This window comes from Lepisosteus platostomus, chromosome 9 (assembly GCF_059453375.1).
Source record: "Lepisosteus platostomus isolate fLepPlt1 chromosome 9, fLepPlt1.hap1, whole genome shotgun sequence".
Lineage (NCBI taxonomy): Eukaryota > Metazoa > Chordata > Actinopteri > Semionotiformes > Lepisosteidae > Lepisosteus > Lepisosteus platostomus.
This window is the reverse complement of record NC_142619.1, coordinates 30,382,467-30,403,943: the sequence shown is the minus strand read 5'-3', so window position 1 is coordinate 30,403,943 and position 21,477 is coordinate 30,382,467. Positions and strand designations below refer to the sequence as shown.

Sequence of the window (21,477 nt, the reverse complement as noted above, 5' to 3'; positions counted from 1 at the left end):
AAGTATTTGCAAAATATGTTGTAAGCCAGTGACTGACACATTAGCTTTTATTGCTAAGTTATACAGTAGCGATGTATGACTTTTCATTCATGTTTTAACATAGCTGTTCGCAAGATGATTGAAAATGGTTAGGTAGATACTGTAGCATTATTTCATCTCATGCTATTACAAGGCAAAACAGGGTCCACCCAACAAGTGGAATAAAAACAAATGTCTTTTATGGTACACATGCTCTTTTTTGGAACCTTTAAGTACTGGTACTAGTACTCCTCATACTAGTTGTATGAACCCCTGCTTAGAATTCGTCTAACATCACGTTATATCATATCTATGGGCAACCAAAGCTGATCCACTTCTTCCATGGCCATTCAATGATGATCTCAAAGACTGAGGAGCATGCGATCATTCATCTTATATGCAAGAAAGCAGAGCAAATTAATGGAAAGTGCTACAGCAAAAGCTGTTCCCTCCTTACTTCACAGTGAAGTGATGGGCAAAGGGCTTCAAGACAGAACAGAATAAATACGTCAGAATAAATAAAAGATGAGCCCGGGTCTGGGTGACCCTCAGATGTAAGTAGTCCAGGAGTCATCTATACTGTGGAAAGCATGATGTCTGACTTTGTAAATCACGTTTCCAAAGATTCCATACTCTTGGCACGTCTGCCGGCAGCACTGACACCAGTCTCTGAGCATCTGGGCAGTGACATCAGTGTCTGACATGACAAAACTCTTGCTGCCTACTTGTGCGATATTTGCAAGCCTGTGAATATTTTTATATATTGGCATTCTGTCTGCCTTCAAACACCCTTCGAGTTTGGAAAAAAGTACCCTAGCAAAACAATTTGGCACCTCACGTCAAAGGACTCCTTTCTACTTGTATACCACTCCACCACAACACAGATTCAGTTTTTTAAAACTTGTTTTGTGTCCTTTAACTGTGAATTCCACACTGGTGGTCCATTTCTCATTTTCCACTTTGGCACATAACCTTTTGCCTTAAATGCACAAAAATAAGCAATGTATTAAACCTTATGGGTGGCATGGTGGCGCAGCAGTTACCATTGTATACATGTATAATTGTATGTTTACATTCATGACTTGAATATTAAATATTTATAAAATACATTGTGTTCAAAGCAGGCAGCACAGTGGCACGCTTACCACTGCTGCTTCACAACACTGGGGCCCTGGGTTTCTGGACCTGGGCTGCTCTCTGCATGGGGTTTGTGTGTTCCCATGTTTGTGTGGTTTTCTCCCACAGTCCCCAAGACTCCTCAACACATACCGGTGGCTAATTGACTTCTGGGGAAATTGGTCCTGCCGTGAGTGCCGGTGTCCCAAGACAAACTAGCATCCCATCCTGTCTTGTGCCTGTTGCTTGCCGGGACGGGCTCCTGCTCCCCCCGCGACCCTGAATTGGATGAAGTATTTAGAAAATGTATAGATGCGTTAAACACCTTTCTCTGAATGCTCATTTCCAACGCTGAATGAAAATAAACACTTTTTTCTCTACTAGTTGAGCTCATGACCTAAAGATGGCAGAAAGATATGGAGCTCCTTGCTATGATCCACAAAGGTGATTCCTTTCTCCATTTGTGCATGTTAGCTACCTTTGTTAAAGCACAACTAAGTCCAACATACTTTTTCAACATTTAGCATCACCTCATTGCGTATTGTCTGTCTTTTTCTTACACAATTGTATTGTTTTTTATACTACTTACCATCAGAGCTAACTAAATAGCATTTTGTTATACCATATACCTGTGTATGAGTATAATGACAATAAACGTGAATTTGAACATTGCTTAGGAGAGTATAACTTCAGGTGTATAACTACAGTATAAGGCTGACAAGATTTCTTACTCGCAGTTGTGCATAGATTAAATACCACAATGCTGTTCAGATTTTATTTAGGTTTTGTGAGCTATAGCACAACACTGCTCACCAAACGACTCCCCCAAAACCTCAATTTGCAAGACCGCCACCACAACAAACCCAGGAAAGCATTTTCTGAGCTCTTCACCACTGTGACCCTCAGAACAGGATTGAATCAATGAACATGATATCACAGACCCTGATGAAGCTGTCAAGATTATGGCTAGCATCTCTTGAGATTTATAATGTGAACCAAAAAACAAACCAATTACATGCCACGCTAAAACTACAATCATTGCTCAGTATCATGCTGACTTGCTGAACTAGCTCTGTCATGCAGTTTCCCAGCCCAGTTCCTGGAGCATCTTTGTCTTTTTCATTTTTTGTTCCACCTGAGCTCTTAATTTAAACTTCATATAAGTGCACGATTAGAACTCTTTACTATTACCCTGGTCTGTTTCAGAAATCTCTGTTGTGTTATTTCCAAGGAACACAGCACATAGCACGTTTGGTTCAAGGTTGTTACACCATAGTTTTCTGAGTAACTTGTAATGACCAATGAATTAATTACAAAAGGTGGGAATGATATGGTATCAAAAACTACCCCAATGAGCGTCTTTAGTGATGTATAGACTCATTTGTTAAATTTTGATTCATCACTTAATCCCAAATAAAATGGTTTAAGAAACCTAATGTCCTACATAATATTCACTCTAATTCCTAACTCAGTTCTAGTACTTAATAGCTGGATTTAAAAAACTAATTCAAACTATGGTCCAGCAAGGTTAATTAAGATGCATCCTGAAGGGAATAAAATCCAAAAAACTCCAGTATCAAAAAATACTAAAGGCATCCACAAAAACGGCCACAAGGGTGCACAGGAGTATTATTCTTCACGAGTCTGAACACTTGGATTACCAAACCTATCGAGGTTTGACGATCTCCATTTTATTATATGTTCTGACATTTGAAATACAGTATACATTGCACTTTAATGGGAATCTCTTGAAGTCTGCCACCAATGAGTACGTAAACTGGCAGTTAGACAATCAGGCTAGTTTCACGGACAAACTGGTTGACTAGCTCGAGATGAAGGTTATTCATATCAGGAAACAAAAAAAAACGTTTTTGAAAGCCCCATGAATATTACGCATCTAATCAAAGAGCACAATGTTTCCTTTTTGATTAGATGCAAATACATTTTGCATTCAAATTCAACTGACTGAAGAGTGCATATTGCACTGTTCTTTAAGCTTGACCAACTGCTTAGTGATTGATAGAATACTTTAGCCAATAGTCACAAGCTTCCTAAACTATTCCTAAAATACAATCTGCATTTTATTTTATGATCATTTTGCTTGGAAAAAAATTTGCAAAGCACTTTGAGATGTGCCACATACATATATACATCAATGGTGGTAGAGTTTGCATTCATAGAAGTGTAGGCACATAGGCTCAACACTGGCCATTCGGAGTCAATGAAATGTTTGTTCTTTGTGTTCAAAAAGCTACAATTAAAACATTCAGACATTAATATGCATTCCATGTTCACAGCATGAATTGGTCATTAGTAGTTTCAAAAGCCATTAGAATTACGCATGGCTTAGTTCATTGTAGTGATATTTCACATAATGCCATACTTTAAATTTTGAGAAGCAAGCATTACAGTGGCACGTTTAAGAACATAATTCACACTTGACACTATCTGACTAACTACTTAAGAATTTAAGTGGTACATTTATAAGACTATTATCTAAATTGATTTCCTTATTCATGTAAATCAATGCTAATGTGTTTCTTCCATTTTGTATAAAATTAATTCATAGTAGCACAACCTAGGTTCTCATAAAGCACAAGCAGTGAAGTTAGTTAAACTGGTTCCAGAAGATATGAATCAAGAGAAGGCCAAACTCAAATATTCCAGAAAAAAACATCCTCTGTGGTTTTGCGCTCATGTGAAATCATATGTTAATTTGTAGATAATACTTGTTAAAACTAGCAGTACTTACAGCATTGTGCTAAGAAATTAAAACAAACTAATTTTCTAACAAAACAGTACTGTATTTCTTGACTTCTTATGCCAAACAAGCTTACACTGTAACACTGCATAAAAATAAAGAGCTACATACATACAATAATATTTAACAAAAAATAAGCAGTTTGTTCTTGAATCAAACAATGCTCACAGCAGAATATAGACAGAAACGAAGCTCAGAAACCCAGCATTTCGGAACCCATCACGTCCCTACAGTCTGTCCTCAGGCACAGGGAAGAGGGAGAAAAAAAGGCAACAAAACTCAGGTATCAAGTTTTCACTTTTATTTAAGATTTAGTTCCAGATCTGCAGAGAGAGGTACAATTTCTTTAGCTCTTCATTTTTAAACTTTTTTTAGCAACATGTAAAACCCATGGTTAACTGCATCTGTTTCTCTTTGAATTTTTCTTATGAATACTGAACAGTCGGCAAGAACCTACAAAGTCAATGAGAAGGGATTAAGAAGACCATTAAAAATGTAAGAGGGGGGAAAGAAAGACAACCGCTGACGGAGGCCAAAGATGAAGCTCCTGGCTGCTGATCACTCGTTGTCCTAATCGCCACTATCCCAGCACACACAGTTCCAAATAATAAAATACAATGATGTAGAGAGATAGAAAGAAAATAAAGATCCCATTACTTTAAATTATTTCTCGTAGGTGGCCCTGTCTTACCTTAAAAACGCTGAATTTCATTTAAACTAGAGCCAAAATTAAAAAAAAAACAAAACACCACAGACTTTTTTTTCATCCGAGTCACAAACTACAAGCCCTTACTTACTTCATCTTGTAACCAGCCACGTGCCAACTCCCAACCGAAAAAGAACCAAGAAGTGCCTTTACGTTGTTTTTCTTTTCACTAATGCTGGGTTGAGAAAATAAATTAAAATACGGGATTCCTGCAGGACCCTAACATAATTCATTGTCCACTTATCCTAATTTCAGATAAGATTTTTCTCATCGGTTCCTGCTGTCTTATCACTACAACTAACATATCGCCTTTGTCTTGAATCGCTGCAACAGAGTGGGCCCTGTTGGAAAATAAGCGCGACTTGATGCTGGACTGGAGCAAAGGGTTCTAAGAGCCCTCAATAGGACGTGCTTTGTGAGCAAAGGTTGCAATGGCAGGCACCACACAGTGGTACCGAGAGTCTTCAACAGGCAAGAGAGGGAGCGATACCTCTCCCTTCACTTTGATTTCCTAGTCCTGTTCTCCTTCTGCAACGTAGTGCCCTCTGATACAGAGGGTCTGAAACGCCACTGCACAAGAGGGTGCCAGCTGCTCTCCAGCACAGCTGCAGAGCCCAGAGCAGGCTCCTAGCAGTGCTCAAAGTCACTCCCTATTCAAGTGAGTCACTTCCTAGAATTCAGAAACAGCCCATTAGAGCCCACGGCTTTCATTAGGGTGCAGCCCTTCACAACATAACTCGGACCAGGGGGGTGGGGTTAACATTTTTAGTGTAGTATTATCTATTCACCACCAATTAGGGTGCATTTGATATAAACAGGACCGCAGGTAAAACAGTTCCCAAGAATAATAACTGGCCAAAATAATTAACTTTCAGATCACAGTCCAGACCATCAAAACCATAGGATTTGTGGGGCAATGGGGCCTCTTGTCTCTTCCACATGAAGACAACAGAATAGCACTGCTAGGCATAGCTATCAAGGCCAGTATTGTCTCTTTTTATTTTGTTTCCTAAACAAAAATCTCTTATCATATCTCGGGTATCTTTACAAGTAAACTTTTCTATTCTTTTAACTTTAGGTTAAGCAATTTCTACGCCATCTTCAGATTCACATCAGTTTCTCTTTAAAATTCCCCATAATTCCTACTCTGGAAGAGCTAACATTTAGTTAACATGAAGACCCCTCCAGATCAGGTCTCAAAGCGTCAGATTATCTCTTCGCCTACCGATCGAGCAGGAATCCCATTGCAGTAATGCAACCTGTGACCAGGCTGAATTTGGACACCATGACCAGAAATGAGTCTGGGATAGGGGGGGGGGGGGGGGTGTGGGGGGAAAAAAAAAGTCAGAAAAAGATCAGAATACAGAGAAAGAAAAATATATAATCTTGTTATTATTTGTTAATAGTTTTGTTTGTATCTGCTGATTTTTCTTAATTCCTAGTGACGGTCCATAGCAGCGCTCTGTATCAGGTCTGTGGGGGTCTGAGCGGGGGGTCTGAAAGCGGTCTGGAAGCCAGGAGGCGGTGAATGAAACTGGCTGGTGGGGTTGGCAGAAGGCGGGTAGGGGGCCCAGCCTGCTCTGTGAAGAGGGATCTGTGCGCTGAAGGGAGTACTGTGAGGTGGCTGTGAGGGGAGAGTTGAGCTGGGACCGTCCATCTCTGTGAGGGCCTGCAGAGATTTGAGCCAGTGAGGTGGATTGTCATCCGGGAGAGAGTCCAAACTGTTGCCTGAAGAGGCGGGTATACCTGCAGGACAAGGAAAGAAAGAACGTATCACTACTGGGGAACGTCAGCATGGGTACACGTGTTAGATAAAAGTGAAACCAACCGGATCTCGTTTTTCTTTATGGTGTTTTCATCAAGCACTGGTAATATTTCAATAACTCCCTACAAGATGATTAAAAGTCAACATTTCAAGCAGGGAAATTTTAGATCCATGTTTGATTCAACTATAAATTAGCTTCCTGGACTTGACAGGTGACATCTCCCCACAACCCAAACTCAAGGTGGGCATAGGCCAGATGCCAGCATCTTTAGTGAAGTATCTTGTATGTTGTTAACTAGGATATTGACTGACATTGATTTTTTTTTTTCAATTTGGTTTGGCAGTTGATAAGCCAACTGTTTTTTGACAGCCTGTGGAAATCTCTGCTTTCACCTTTGAAATATGCTCATTACGTAGCCTCTCTACAACCTGTTGAACGATGAAACATACATTGGTATGAATGGAACAAAATAACTGAGAAATGCAGATATATTGAATTGTCTTAGCATGGTGAACAACCCATTAACTCTTTGAAACCAAGCGTTTTCTACTGCACCTACAATCAACTTTAATGAACATCTTAACTGCCTATAAGACAGTGTCCTGACAAAAAAAACATAGCATTTCTACTTGAGTTCTGAGTTAGACTCCATAAATGTTTCCTTCACTGTGGCCAACCGAGCTGTAACCAAGCTGAAGAATGTTGTTTACCCAGAGCAGTGCAGCATGGTCAATCATCTTCATACTGCCTTTAATTTCAGACTATAGACAGCCTTTGCTGAAGCAGAGAAATTCCTTTTTCTCCACTCCAACAAAGGACTTATAAGACCAATTTTAAATAATGCTTCACAAAGTGGGAATTGTTTTTTGTTTCGTTTTAATGCTCAAGAACAAAAGACAATTAAAAGCATTAAGTGAAAGGCCACTGAGAGGGCCCTCGGTTAAGTCAAATAAAATGACAAAAAAATACAAGACAAAAAAAGAATGGAAGTGTCCAAATTTCAACAGGCACAGAGCTAAACTTAAGGGAAAAGGCCCAAATGTGTTTGATTTTAAAATTGTTGAATAGTTTCAAGAACACAATGCTCCGTTTCAATAGATTAAGTCCATGATAAAGCCTTTTATTTCAATATTTGTTTTCCATGCAATGTCAACCACAAATCTAAACAGACCTCAAATAAGACCAAAACAAAAGCATAGCAGACTATTTAGCCACAATATGAAGAGCCTCTGGTTTAATTCGAAGGAGCTTCAGGTTTTCTTTTTCTCACGTTTGTGTGCCCATAAGACAGGAGATTTGGTGTAAAGGGAGGTGTTACAGCATTTTCATAATCTTCTGTGTTTCTGATGAATATGGAAATTACTTTTCAAGAATGTCACCGAATGCTTTACTTATAAAGCAGCAGCTGTCTGTGAGGCACTTACAACATAAGTGGCTAACAGCTATATCCTCAGCAAACATGGTAAGGAGATAGGAATGTCAATAACGACGCAGAAGATGGGTGTGGGGAAGAGTCTGGTGAGACATGATAAAATGAAAATAAAGGAACAAGTAAAGGTTAATTCCACGCTGAAAGGGAAAGAAAAGAGACAGCGTTTCAGCTATGGAGCCTTCTTCAGGTGACAGGTGTTGATATCTGAGGAAGGCTCCACAGCAGAAAGAAATGTAGCATCTCTTTTCCCTTCAGCATGGAATAAACCTTTACGTGTTACTTTGCAGCCTACACATGCTGACGCAGCTACTATACCTATTTGAACATAAGAAAAATAAAGTTAATACCCCAGTGAAATAAAGTTAACACACTTCAGTGTTAAAATGATAAACCTAAATATAGAACGAAACCTGTTAACTTCTTTGCCATAAAACAAGGATTCCTGTATTTCCATTTAATTTCAAATCCGAACATTTTTTTCCAGTATTAACAATGATCAAGTCTTTAAATAAAAACCGTGTAGACTTGGTTTCAGATGCACATAAGCCTCCAAAGCACTGACAGCCAACTGAATGGATTCTGTCAGGGCCAACAAAAGACTAAGCTGAAAACTGCAGAAAGTACATAGAACACCAAATTAGAAGCTTCTTTACACACAAAGTTGAGAGTTTCTGGAGCAACATATCAAATTACATTTCTGTAGGTGATATGTAAAGATAATGTCAAATAGAGCTCTTTCAGTACTACAATCAAGCAAGAAATACTGGGAAAGGCACTAGCTTACATTCATAGCATCAACACTCTTTACCGAACATGTCAGAAAATCCACTAATAAAATTTGGAACCAATACCATTTGCTACATTTTAATGCCTCTATATGTTACTTGTACAGGTAGAACCACATTCAGCAAGTGTACATCACATATACACAGAGCTTCAAATTCAGGTCCTCAGCAATCCAAAAGTACAGAATGTTACAGTCAAAATCATTAACGGAAACCACCAGCTACTATAAAAGCAGTACTTAAGCATGATTTATTTTGTGTTTTTTTTAAAGACCTCATAACATCTTTAATTAGGTAGAAGACCTGAGCAACAGTTGTATGTCTTCACAACAAATGTGCTACTATTAATCTCATTAATAATATGGTAAACCAAAACCTATCTGAATCACAACCACACTGAGTGTGGAACCAGGTAACTAAACCTGTGGTTGGAGCTGAAGAGTCTAAAGATTACATGGGTTTTGGTTGCCTCAGCAAAGCCTTTTCCTGACAGCTGACAGGTTTCCACTTGACATTTCAATCCTTGAAGAGTGAAACAAAGGGGCACAATAACCCTAGATTTCAATACTCAGATGAAAAACAAATCCTCTAGAGTAAGGATTTACAGAAGCAACCTTTTTTTCACCTAAATATGCAGGTGTTCTATAAACTGAGTGGTTTTAACATTAGCAACACAACTAGAAAACACAATTTTGCAGAAAATGTTCATTTTGTTCCATTACAGTCTATACATACAGGTAGTAGGGAAAAATGGGAACTCTTTGGCCAATGATATATGAAGTCATGTATAAAAATGCTGAACAGGCCTGGTTGCCTATAGATAGAGCATGCATGGCTGCCAGAGGAGATCTTATTGACTTTGAAGGGGGGGGCAATTGCTGGGGCACATTGAGCAGAAACCTCAGGGACCAAGACAGCTCTCCCTGCTGGCTTTTTCACGAGCAACGGTGTCTAAAGTGAAGTCAGCTTGGAACATGGAAGGAAAATCATTAGAAAACACCAACATTGGGAAGCAGAACATTCTCCATGATTTCAATATCTGTCTATTAATTCAATGTGTAAAGCAAAACAGGCGAACAACTGCAAATCAACTGACAGCAAAACGCAACCTGGAGCACAAGCAGCCAGTTTCATCAAAAACTGGTCTACCAGGAATTCCATGGACTTGGAAACCACATTTGGGCTGCATTGCAGAAACCATTCATCGTACATGTCAAGGCATGTCTGCGAGTCCAGTGGTGCAAAAAAGCACAAGGAACGGACTAAAGAGCAGTGATAGAGCTTGTGATAGAATTAGATGATGAACCAGAATGGTTGATAAGACTCAGAAGGATCATCCTTCACCATGTTCTTGACAAAAGGACAAGTGCATGGGTGGTTCCAACCTATAGAGCTCTACACCCCTGAGGGCTTGGTTCAAACAGTGAAAGGATCTGGTCATTCTGTGATGTTGTGAGGAACATTTTCCTGGCATGATCCCTTAGAAGGCCAGGTCAATGCTAATTGCTGCTTAATGGTACTGAGTGATCATCATCAACCCATGTTGCAGCACTTCTATCCTGTCAGGTGAAGTGTTTAATGCGAGAGCATGTGTGGTCGCTCAGTGATGAGCTTGACACGATGTAATCAATAAGTCATGGTTTTCTCAGCGATCTAAACCAACTCAAACTATGGGATATTCTGGAATGACACCTGAAACAGCATTTTCTACCTCCATCAGCCAGGCTTGAGCTCACTGACGTTTGTTTGTGGAAGAATGGTGTTGCATCTCTCCTGCAGAATTCCAGTCTCTGTGTCATGACTACAAACTATACTGGCCACACATGGTGGCCCAACACAATATTAAGTGAATTTATATTAGTGTTTCCATTTTCTTGTCCATTATCTGTAGGTCATCTCTACTAAACCCTGTACAGCTGCCTACTGTATATACCTAATAGTTGACAAAAAAATAAAAGGAAACTCAGTTAAGGAATTAAGATAAACTTTTTATCTCATAACTTTGTGCAACTTAAACTTGAACAACTGGAACTTATACTAGCTGTTAAAAGGTCAAACAAACGCAGTTCACTCAGGATGCAAAGGTAAATAAAAGTTAAATATTCTAATTAACAGATTTGAAAGCAAAAATCATGTGAAATCTTAGGTAAAGAGGGAAAATTATGCTTTGACAATACCTAGTCAAAATACGAAACTATTTTAAAAGTGTTACTGAAAGGAAATCAAAATGATGACTCTGATCCACATTTGACAGCTATTTTTGAAACTGTCAGTTTGGCAATACAGACTAAGACTGCAGTGAGGGCTCTAACATTCAGGCATAATTACTGATAAAAGATAACTGCTAAAAAGGGATCTAGACCAATTTACACAGTGCAGAGATTCATAAAAATGTTACATATTTAATAGATCTGCAATTACCAAAATGTATTGAGCATGATAAGCCTTTTGTTTTTAAAATGTCACACAAATTGCTACATTTTACTTCTGTCACGGAAAAACTTCAAGTTGCTTACCCTTGTAAAATATGTTAAGACAAACGAGCTGATGTCATTTTCACTTTATCGGACAATACAGTAGTGTCCCTCATAAAGCTTGTTTGGCACAACATATTTCTCATTTGTAGTAATCAGTTTGGCTGAAGAACAAAAAAAAACACATAGGCCATATGTAATCCCCATTTCTCATTTCTGTTTTGTTTTGCCTGAAAAAGTCTTCAATTATTTGGATTGCCCTGCATAACTGTATTTATCAGAAATGTACACATTTGCTATGCTTTGCCCTTTTCCGTTGGATTTGTCACAGCTAGGACGCTTACTGGAATACATTTTTAATCTGTAGTTTGCCCATGGCACAGGGTGAAATTTTATTTAAGAGACTGAATGCTAAGTACAAAGGCACATTCATTTGGAAATCCTGTTTACAAGTTTTAAGTCTTGTTCGAAGAGAGCTCTGAGGAGACCAGACATGATTTTTTTTCTCTCTGCTGACCTTGACAATGCATTCCTTAATTACCTTGTCTCTACGTTCTGCACAGACACTCATCTTGAATTTTCAGTTGAAAAGGCACTTCCAAACAATTACGATCTTCCAGGTAAAAACAAAAAGCCAAGGTCTTCATCTAGAAGAAATCTAATCAGCCTACTGGTTACAAAATGATTCGGTCACTTCAATGCCTGCTAAACTTCATATATACAAAGTTACTCATCGCAAGTCTTGGTTTTGGCCAAGATTAAAATCTTAATGGTATTTGGATCAGTCGCCTTTAAATGTTGCTGACAAATATACATGCTGCTTCCATTTAATGATTTTAAATGGAATAAGTGAGGTCAAGCCCATTTCAAAAGCAATTTAAATTCCATCTCCATTAATTACAACACTTGTAATTAATGATGTATCCAAAAGTATTGGTGGTGTAACTGAGATTCACTAACACCTTCAAAACTATCTCCTGTATTTTGATACATAAGGTCAACAAAATATATAAAACCCTGTTTACATTTTGAATGACCTTATTTTGTTTTGCCTACACACCCTGAGCAATTTGCAAACGTATTTAAATATCCTTCTACTTTTGACTCTTGTATTGCTGGCCACCACTGGACTGTGATGAAATCCATTTCCTCTCACTAAAGGATTTTCTAAATCTAACACTTCCCCATTTATAACACGAACACGGCTAGCGGGATATAGTGGCGGAAGTAGACACTGGAGCTATAATTTCTAATTTGGCCAATAATAACAATATAAATTCATCATTTTGTCACACAAGTCCTTGGTAAATTCTCTGTGCTGATAAAGATTTGTCCTCAGCAGGGTTGTGACCACTGCTGGAAACAATACAAGCTGCACATACTTTGTTTTTATGTTGCACAAGCCACTCTATGAGATTGTCCCATGACTCTTGTCGAGTGCCTGTGGATAGGTCTCTCAGCTCTAGATGGCACCTCAGTCCAATTCATCCTGGCAATTTTCAGGAGCTCAGGTCTTTCAAGTTCCTCATGGCATAACTACTATATTTACATCTCCCAAGAAAGCTTTTTATTACAAGAGAAGAATGAAGACATCTCATTTGAATGATGACCCCCATGGGTCAGTATTTTTCCCCACTTTTTTTGGTACCAGGGATCAGCTCTCCAAGAACCTCCTCCTTTGAGGACTGCTTAGTTTTAAAAAGGGTCCATAATGACACAATTCAATATGTATTGTTACCGAAGGTAACTAGGTTACAGCAGGGAGTGGTCAGCATTGCTCTGGAATGGGTGACAATCAACATACCAGGAGTTTAAGAAACACAGCCCAAGACTACAAATGCTCTTAAATCGCCACAGAGCCCAGAAAAGTAACATGTCAAATATTTATTAATGTAACAAATTCCTTCATATTTATCTAAAAAACACCATTCCATTCAAGTCCATTCCTGCAGCCGTGAAACCAGCTACCACTGAACACAACGCTTCTCTCTCCTTCCAGCACCATCAACACGTAAAGCACCTCAAGTTCCTCAGACCAGTTCCTCCCTTGTAACTACTACAAGTCCTTCTACTTTTTCAGCATAGATAAACATACTGAGGGTGTTTGCTACACTCCATTTATCATATTGATCTTTTCTTCATAAAAATTCAATACTGCAAAAATACCACATTCCGTAAGTTACTCAAGCATTTTATTACACTTTTGAAAATATCAGTTGTATTTGTAAGGCATAACATTTTCTTCATTCTGTAAACTTTATCTGTTTTATTTACATTCTGTAAATCATCTTAGATCATACCATCACACAAGGGTAATAAAAAAGCCATCTTGTGTTTTTCATGCATTGTGTGGACTTCTTGGTGATTAATGGCTGTACTAAAAAAAGTGAGATCACAGGGATTATCAGAATTACACTGACCTCAGGTTTGTTTTTTATAACTGCTGGTTTGAGGAAAACAGTCCATGCCTTTTGGCTTAAAGTTTACAAAAGTACTTTACAATGACCACCAGAAGCTGAACAAAGTATTTCCCATCTGCAGTACACACCTTGTGGCATCACTCAAAATCATCATATAGCCATGATAACCGACTCCCAGTAGAGGGAGCCTTCACCCAAATCAACTGCGTCACGTAGGCAGTACACACAACACGCTAGACCTCACCTATACCTTTTGTGAGCATTTTATCTACTGCATCAACTATTGACATGGTAAACTATCCGGATTTCTTTAAACCTTAAGTTGAATTAGATAACTATTTTGATATAAAGTGCTTTGAAAATACATTTTTCATTGTGTTTTGCAGAATTAATTTTAATGTGGGTTTTACTTTAATGGCAAGTTACAGCAAAACTTGGCGAGTTAGGGTTTGATGGTTCTGCTTTAAGATGGAGAGTTTGCAAGCTACCGCAGACTACTTCTGTGCAGAAAGAAAGTTCACCACCGCAGGCTATTCTGGAGCAACGAGAGGTTAGCTACAGCCCAGCTCAGCCTTGGTTACCTGTGATTATGGCGGGGTCCATCCAGCTGCCTGACCCGTCCCAACTCAGATTGTGCGAGACACCCCCCGAGCTCGTTGGCGCCCCTGTGTGGTTGACACTGGAGGAGGAGGAAGAGGAGGAGGAGGAAGAGGAGTTTGGCAGCCCCCCAAAGTTGATGTTGATGTTCGGTAAGAGAGCTCTCAGGCCGTCCTGCCACTCTTTCACGTTTAAACTTTCTATAGAACTGCTATTTTCTGGAGAAAGAAAGAGAGAAAGATCTCCTTCAGTATAAAAGCTTGCCCCTGAATTCAAACTTGGCAAAAGTAGTCCACATGAATCAAGCCTTTGATTTTATAGCTGTCAAATGTCAAAGTCCTTCTCCTTCTCACAAATCATGTTGTGTAACCGATTCACAATTATAAGGACTACCCTCCAATTTTCCCTTTGCTGCAGAACTATTTTGGCCACAGATTAAGACACATTACTACAGCTGGACATTTGATGTGCCCCAGCTAGCAAGCTTACCAGAGACAAAGAAAGAAACTACAGCCATTTTCCGATCATTCCTCTTAAAATCCAGGACTGGATAATTAGCCACTACTACCTCCATAGAAGACCTGAGCTCAAATGAATCAGCAAACTCTGCTTAAATAATAAGTATTAAGATTGTATTTACTCCTATTTGTTAAAGTGAGACCTACGAAGTGCACCTCTGCCACTAAACTTCATCTAAACCTAACACAAGTGTCTCAACCCTTGAACTTGAGAGTTCGAGAAAAGCACGAGAGAATTAGATAACTGATCCAAGGCTCTCATCCAGCTGCTTTTTGAAAGAAGCCAGGTACCATCTTCCATATTCAGTTTTAATTGCACTCCTGCATAGTGCAATAACTGGTGAAGTATGAGTAGTGAGTGACACCTTGATGAATAAGAAAAGTCCGTCTTAAAATGATTTAAACAGTTTTCAAATGCCTCTTAAAAGTATTTAAAAAGGCACATAACCCTCAGATTTAGAAAACATACCAACAGGAATTAAACTTCTTTTAGTATAGAGGTAGCGCATAATTTAAGAAAATGGTCTTCCTGATAGACTCAACAAATTCACATTAAGAACTTATGTTTTTTTATATCTCCATTTTATACATTAAAAATGATTTAACTGCTGAAGTGACCGACTAAAGAGAGTTTCACAGTTAGGCTGGTCACCGTTGTCTCAATATACAGTAATGTTCATATTTTCATACTCTTGCATGCAAATGGAACATTAAACTTTATAAGACATACATGTTAAATTTCATCATCTGCTACATCATAACATCTAGATCATAACATCTAAAGCACCCCGCAATGTTTAATTCTGGATTAAGGTGCATAATCGCTTCTTTCAATCTGTGTCAAAGGAGCTGTAAAGAATGAAAATCCAAGGACTAATATTCAAAAGGAGAAAATGAAATATTTCAGTTTACAAAAAATCTCCTATATAACAGTTTAGCAAAAAATCTCCTAGCTTTTCTGTGGACTGCTGCATCATCCACTCTCAAAGAATTTAACAGCTCAGTTTTGCCAACTGAAGAAATTACTCACAAGGAGTAAGGTTAAAAAAGTAACAATTGTTAACTTTTCTACATATACTCCAAATCACAAGACATGGCCTAAGTTTTCACACTACTCCAATTCAATTTTGACTTGTCAATGAGAGCTTCACTGATATGCTATGCTATGATACTTTTAAATAAAACTACCTAGATGCCTTTGATTAAACATTAATAGTGAGATGTCCACACAGATGTTTGACAAATTATGCATCTGATTAACACACACACTAAACTCTAAAATCTATATCAAAATATCTTGATGTTTCTCAAATGCTTCAGAATTCCTGATTTTCCTGAATTAAACATAACCTAGATAGGATATTCCACGTTGGGCCACACATTTATATTTCAAAGATAAACCATATTAAATTACATAGCTAAAATCTCTTACAAAACAGGATTCTATATTTGATTAGTACCAAAAAAATCAGAACTCAGGTCTACAGGCTATAAAAAGATCTCTGCAGGAGACACTTTCCATGTGGAAAAGAACACAGAACTCTTTTGATAGCTCAGAACATTTCTTGCTTTTTAATCCCTACATTTCCACTGGCAGAAAAGTTAAATCTAGATGTCAGGACACATGATAAACTCCTGCTCCAGGGGTTGCAAAACGCAGATAACTGCTACTTTGGAATATCAATACGAACATTTTTCATAGCCTAAAGAACTCCTCTTTCCAAATTCTTGTGCAATATTTTCTAATTAGAATTAAATACCCTTTGTCTACAAAAAAAATGAAAACAGCTTGCACATATAAAAATGCATTTACTCCCTCATAACCACAAAAAATCATTGTGTGTGTGCATTAAATCTGTAATCCACAGTCTCAATATTTGAAGTGTCATAGATACTGACAGTTATGATTGAAGATAAAATATCCTTTCGAACAAGCAATGAAGGACTTACATGTACCCTTTAATAGAATGTTAATACTATTTCTTATTTGTAAGAATTTCTTTTCATAGATATTTCTTAGCTAATTCTATTTTTGAATTATCCCTGGCCGTTATTTGTCAGGACTCAATCTCACCTGGCAGTCTTGAAGGCAGTTTTAAATGACTCGGGAATGTCAGCCTGCCTGTCTTTCAAGGCTACACATTTGCTGTTCCTGAAAGAACCAAACGTGTCACAGGAGGCGACTGCCCACTCTGTGCCCATTACAGGCCTTCTAGTCAATGACACCAATCTGAGCACACGCACATCCGGAAAAGAACCAAATCATAGTAAACCATTCGAGGGTTCTGACTAGCAAAGGTATTTAATATTGAACTGTGGACATGCCCCCCTTTATGTAAAAGGGCTAAAATAGTTTGCAATACTGCAATCGGAGAGCACCTGTAAGGTGAAGGAATACAGTTTGCACAGCACTGTTTGTGAGGTATAGCACAGAAGGAAGCATGCCGATGCTGTCGAATGCGGCAGAAGCTGATTCCACCCCCCTGCTTTGGTTAAATACAAATTCAGTGTTTTCACATCATTTAATGTCCTGCAGGTAAATAACACTAACACAAAATGAACTGTGTGTTACCCTGGTGCTGCCACTATCAGCAAGGTGCCTGTAATATGGACATGGCTAATTTATGCATGACCCGATTTATGCATTTAAAAATCATTCAAAATATGACAAATATAAGGTCTGGACAAAAGGAACAATCAGTGGACAATGATCATTTTTAAGTCATGTCTGCCTACCTTCCAAGAACTATTCACTACATACATAAAGTTCACAGAGTTATGAGATATAGAGCTATTGGCTATGTCCAGATACAGTTTAGCATGGGCTCAAAGCAAAGTCCTTATTAGCTTCGTAAAACAGTCAGGATACTTCTGGGGCCATATGGGTTATCTAGGGGACATGAAGACCACCTTACGAAAATAAATTTATATTTTATTGAGTCAATGGACTGAAATTAAGTCATAAGTCATCTCAAAGACTCCAATTTCACTGTACCCTGAAAAGTTCTTCCCTTGCAATGCACCACATGAATATACCTCCCCCCTCACAGAATCGAGGCATTTATTAGAGAGCACAAGCATATTTAAATTCACAGCTTGCTCATTTACAAATACAGCTGGTATGGTGCAGGAATATGTGGAACCTACTGCCTAAACAGAATTACCATTTTTGACTGAGCATGAAAAGAAGTAGGAGCTTTTGGAATGAAGCTGGTGGATTGTGGGGCCAAGGAGAGCTAAAATTGTTGTGTGCAGGAGCTGCTGCTGAGGCAGACAGTAAGCCTGGTCTAAATACAGCAGCTGACTCGTGCTCCCCGTGTACTTCCTTATATTATTAATCTCCCTCACACTAGAGGAAAGCGCTAGACCCAGAGTAGCCAGTCACAACGTATGTGCTCCATTGCAGCCAATCTCTTTGCAGAGCCAGGGCAGCAACAGCCATACATTGACTCCCTCAACAAATCAGAGCCAGCCCTGGACAGAGCTACCTGTGCACAGCGCCTCCAAATCTAATCACGCTTCCCCTGGAAAGACATTTAAAGGTTACACTACAAAGTGCAGACTAGAGGGGAAATGAAAGCACACAAATGTTATACATTTCAGATCTCTGATGTGGTGGATCACAATCATTCCTTCTTTTACATTCTAGGCTATGCATGTTTGTGAATAGGAGTCATGTAAAGTACATTCAGCAGTTCCTCAGATGCGAGAACCTATTTTATGTGGCTCCTCATATTGTTTGTTAATACCTGCATTTCATTTAGGCAACTGTATTAAAAGCTTGTTAACACTGCACAGCTGGTATTAAGTGAAGCTCCACATCTGGTAAGTATCCACTTCTTTTTACTGGTAAACAATTCTCTATATTGTTCTTTACAACATTCTCTTTTTAAAATACTTGATGCAATGGAAGCACAGTAACCTAGCAGTGCGAAACCTGCAGACAAAAGTCTTCATGTCCAATGTGTTGGTCACAGAAGACTCATTAAGCTGGTTTCAGAGACGGAGTCCTGACTCATATTGAGTCTTCAGCCAATGAGATCACCAAATGATGGTGTTCTATATGTACCAACGGCCACATGCAGTGGTAGAGGGGCTGGATTTTTTGTGGACCTGACAAATGTGCATTATTTAATGTTGGAAAATATATATTTATACAACACAAAAATTCTCTGATGCTTGAGCATATTATTAGACAGCAGATGTGTGTTAATACTTTCTGCCATGCCTGTGGGCATTTAAAGTGATAACCTGTTGGCATCAAATATATAAAAAGGAAAAGGTCAGAAGAAATGCTGAGTGTTTTAAAACTGCTAAGCAAACTGTGGAGAGTAAACCACAGTTAACGTTGAGCCCTGTGGTTTATCTTAAAGGAATGGATCCATCCTTCAACTTGCCAATTCTGAAAAATACCTTAATATACAATACCATCAATCAGCATGTCTTCAAGTAGGATTAAATAAGCATTCATTTTAAAAGAGAACATACAAAGAGCAGTTCCCTACATACTAGACTGGGAAACAGTGCCTGTGTGGGAGTAAATGGGAGCTCACAGCTACAGATCTATACTCAAATACTAGTGCCAATACCAAGGCTTTAAAATGAAATGAGTCCAGAGTCAGCAACAAGGTAAGCACATACTTCCAGTAATCAAATTTGAGAACTTAACATACAGATTATACAGTCAGAATCTTGATACGTGCGATATCGCTCCATACAGTGATACCTACAGTGCTGTTTGGACAGCCTGGTAATTCAATTGTCCTTGAAGTAGCCTGACAGCTCCCCGACACAGAGATGCACATAAAAGAAAAATGGAAATGAATCCTAAAACCATGAAAACGTATATAAACACAGACTAGCAACCAACAATCAATCTAGAAATGAACTACAGATTAACCTCACAAATATTTTCAAGCAGTTTAAGTCTTTACAAATTATAGGGCACTTTTCAGGCACAATCTTGAAGTAATATGTTCATATTGCTTCTGAAGAGGACACACTCTGAAAAACTACACGGGTAGATTTTTGTCATTACTTGTACACTACTGAAAAACAAATGCTCATGGTGTGGAAATTTTCTTATAGGACGCACATCGGGTTACTACACAACTGGTCTAATCACTTATACAGCAAAGATGAGGCAGCAGGACAAAATGGGAAAGTGGGGATTAATTCTTGCTGAGATCACCCATTTTCAATTTTTTAAAAGCAACTACAGTGGTTAGTAGACAGCCTGAGGTGAACCCAGCAGTGTTCATTCTTGATTGCTGGTTAAAATGGCAGGACAAATAGTGAAAACATAAAACCATTAAGAGCTTCTTAAAGGGTTTAATCATCAATCTAAGTTTGCCCTCTGCATTTAGAACTCAATTCATCACCATTGCTTATTTACAATGTTTGGGAGGAGGCTGCTTTTCATCATTATACCATTAACCTGCATACTAATCTATCCTTAATGACACCCACATCTGCTCACTTCTAAAACACTTTCCTAATGCTTAAGAGAATCTGCACAGTACTCTTAACCCTGGACAGTTTTGCATGGTGTCATTTTTAAGAAATGGCTTGTACATTAAACCTCATCAGGTGTGTGCTTGTATTTCAGCCCCAAGTGAACTAATTATGCAATTCTATACTGCATATACCATGTTCATATGTAATGTTCAACTATGGAAAAATCCATGGGCCTGGGAAGTTTGTAATTAATGAAGGACTTAGGGTGTCATATTTCTTTGTAAAGAGGTAAGGGCAAAAGCTGCAAATATTCAATCTTGAGAAACAAGCAATTCAAAAGAAAGCAAGACTGATTATGTCTAGGTTAGGTTCATTCCCAATAATCTCTCACTATAATAACCACTAAACAAAACACTTTTTACATTACAGTATATACTATAATAAATCAGAAGATACTCAATCTGCAGGATAACTGGCTGTGGATTTATTGTAGATATTAGGACTTTCTGTGCGTCTATATGCGTCAACAAAGGAGTGCTTTCTTGCCAGAGGAAGGTCTCGTTGAAGTACGTTTTGAAGCACACTACGAGACCTTGTTTTGTCAATCAAGCACATTTTTGTCAAGTAACATGCATGACTCACATTGGACCTTTCACTACACACAATACACTGATTCACTAAGGTTAAGTATTAGACTATATTCATCAGGGGTTCATCAGGAAATGCACAAGCCTAAAAATAAAAAGAACAGATCCAACACCTTGTGGAAGAGCTGCTGAACTAGACTGCCATCTTGTGGTCATGTACTTCCTATATACCCCAAGGAATTAATAAACAACCACCCACAGTCTACTCATTCCATTACGCTCGAATATATTGAAATCCATCTGCTTATTTGTTCCAACCTTTTTATACACGTGCAGATGTCTGTAGATGAAGACTTCACAAAATGAAAACTTTTTCATAAACATCACAAAGGACGAAAATCGTAGGAGGGGTCACTAGAGTTAAAACAGGCGACACACTGTTCGCACAGACCAAGACAAGGCACATGTACGGAAAGACTGCAGCACTGTCTCAACTGCTATTATTTTGTAATACTGTAACACAACATCTAAAACGATAGCTAAAAATATCATTTGCGTTCACTGATCATGAAGCATTTTATAGAATGAAGTAGAAGAAGCATGTTTGTTCATGTCGCTATCCGCAATGGTTTTGGGCAGGCATGGGGAATGAGTTCTTCAGGTTGTTCATGCATCAGATGCCTGGGGGAAAGAGAACGGCTTCTTGCCTCCAGATCCCACCAAACAAATACCACCTAACACTGAATTATAATGATCACCAAAAGAATAAGAAGCAATAAAGTCTAGTACACAACTTTCCAATTATTTTAGTATAACTTGACAAAGCCTACATTAATCTTT

General features: G+C 38.5%; 1 protein-coding gene across 3 annotated transcripts in view; it reads right to left on the bottom strand.

Moving 5' to 3' along the window:
- Window positions 1–4,181: 4,181 nt before the first annotated feature.
- Window positions 4,182–21,477, bottom strand: part of LOC148654759 (CCR4-NOT transcription complex subunit 4-like) — a 51,846-nt gene continuing 34,550 nt past the window's right edge. For 2 of the 3 annotated variants that reach the window (XM_088644682.1, XM_088644683.1), the window contains exons 12-13: window positions 14,060–14,293; window positions 4,182–6,347 (exon numbers count right to left, since the gene is read on the bottom strand). In XM_088644682.1, the coding sequence (XP_088500808.1) occupies window positions 6,040–6,347; window positions 14,060–14,293 (542 nt within the window). In that variant the 3' untranslated portion in view covers window positions 4,182–6,039. The remainder of the gene's footprint in view (window positions 6,348–14,059; window positions 14,294–21,477) is intronic. The other variant, XM_088644684.1, reaches the window with a different exon arrangement.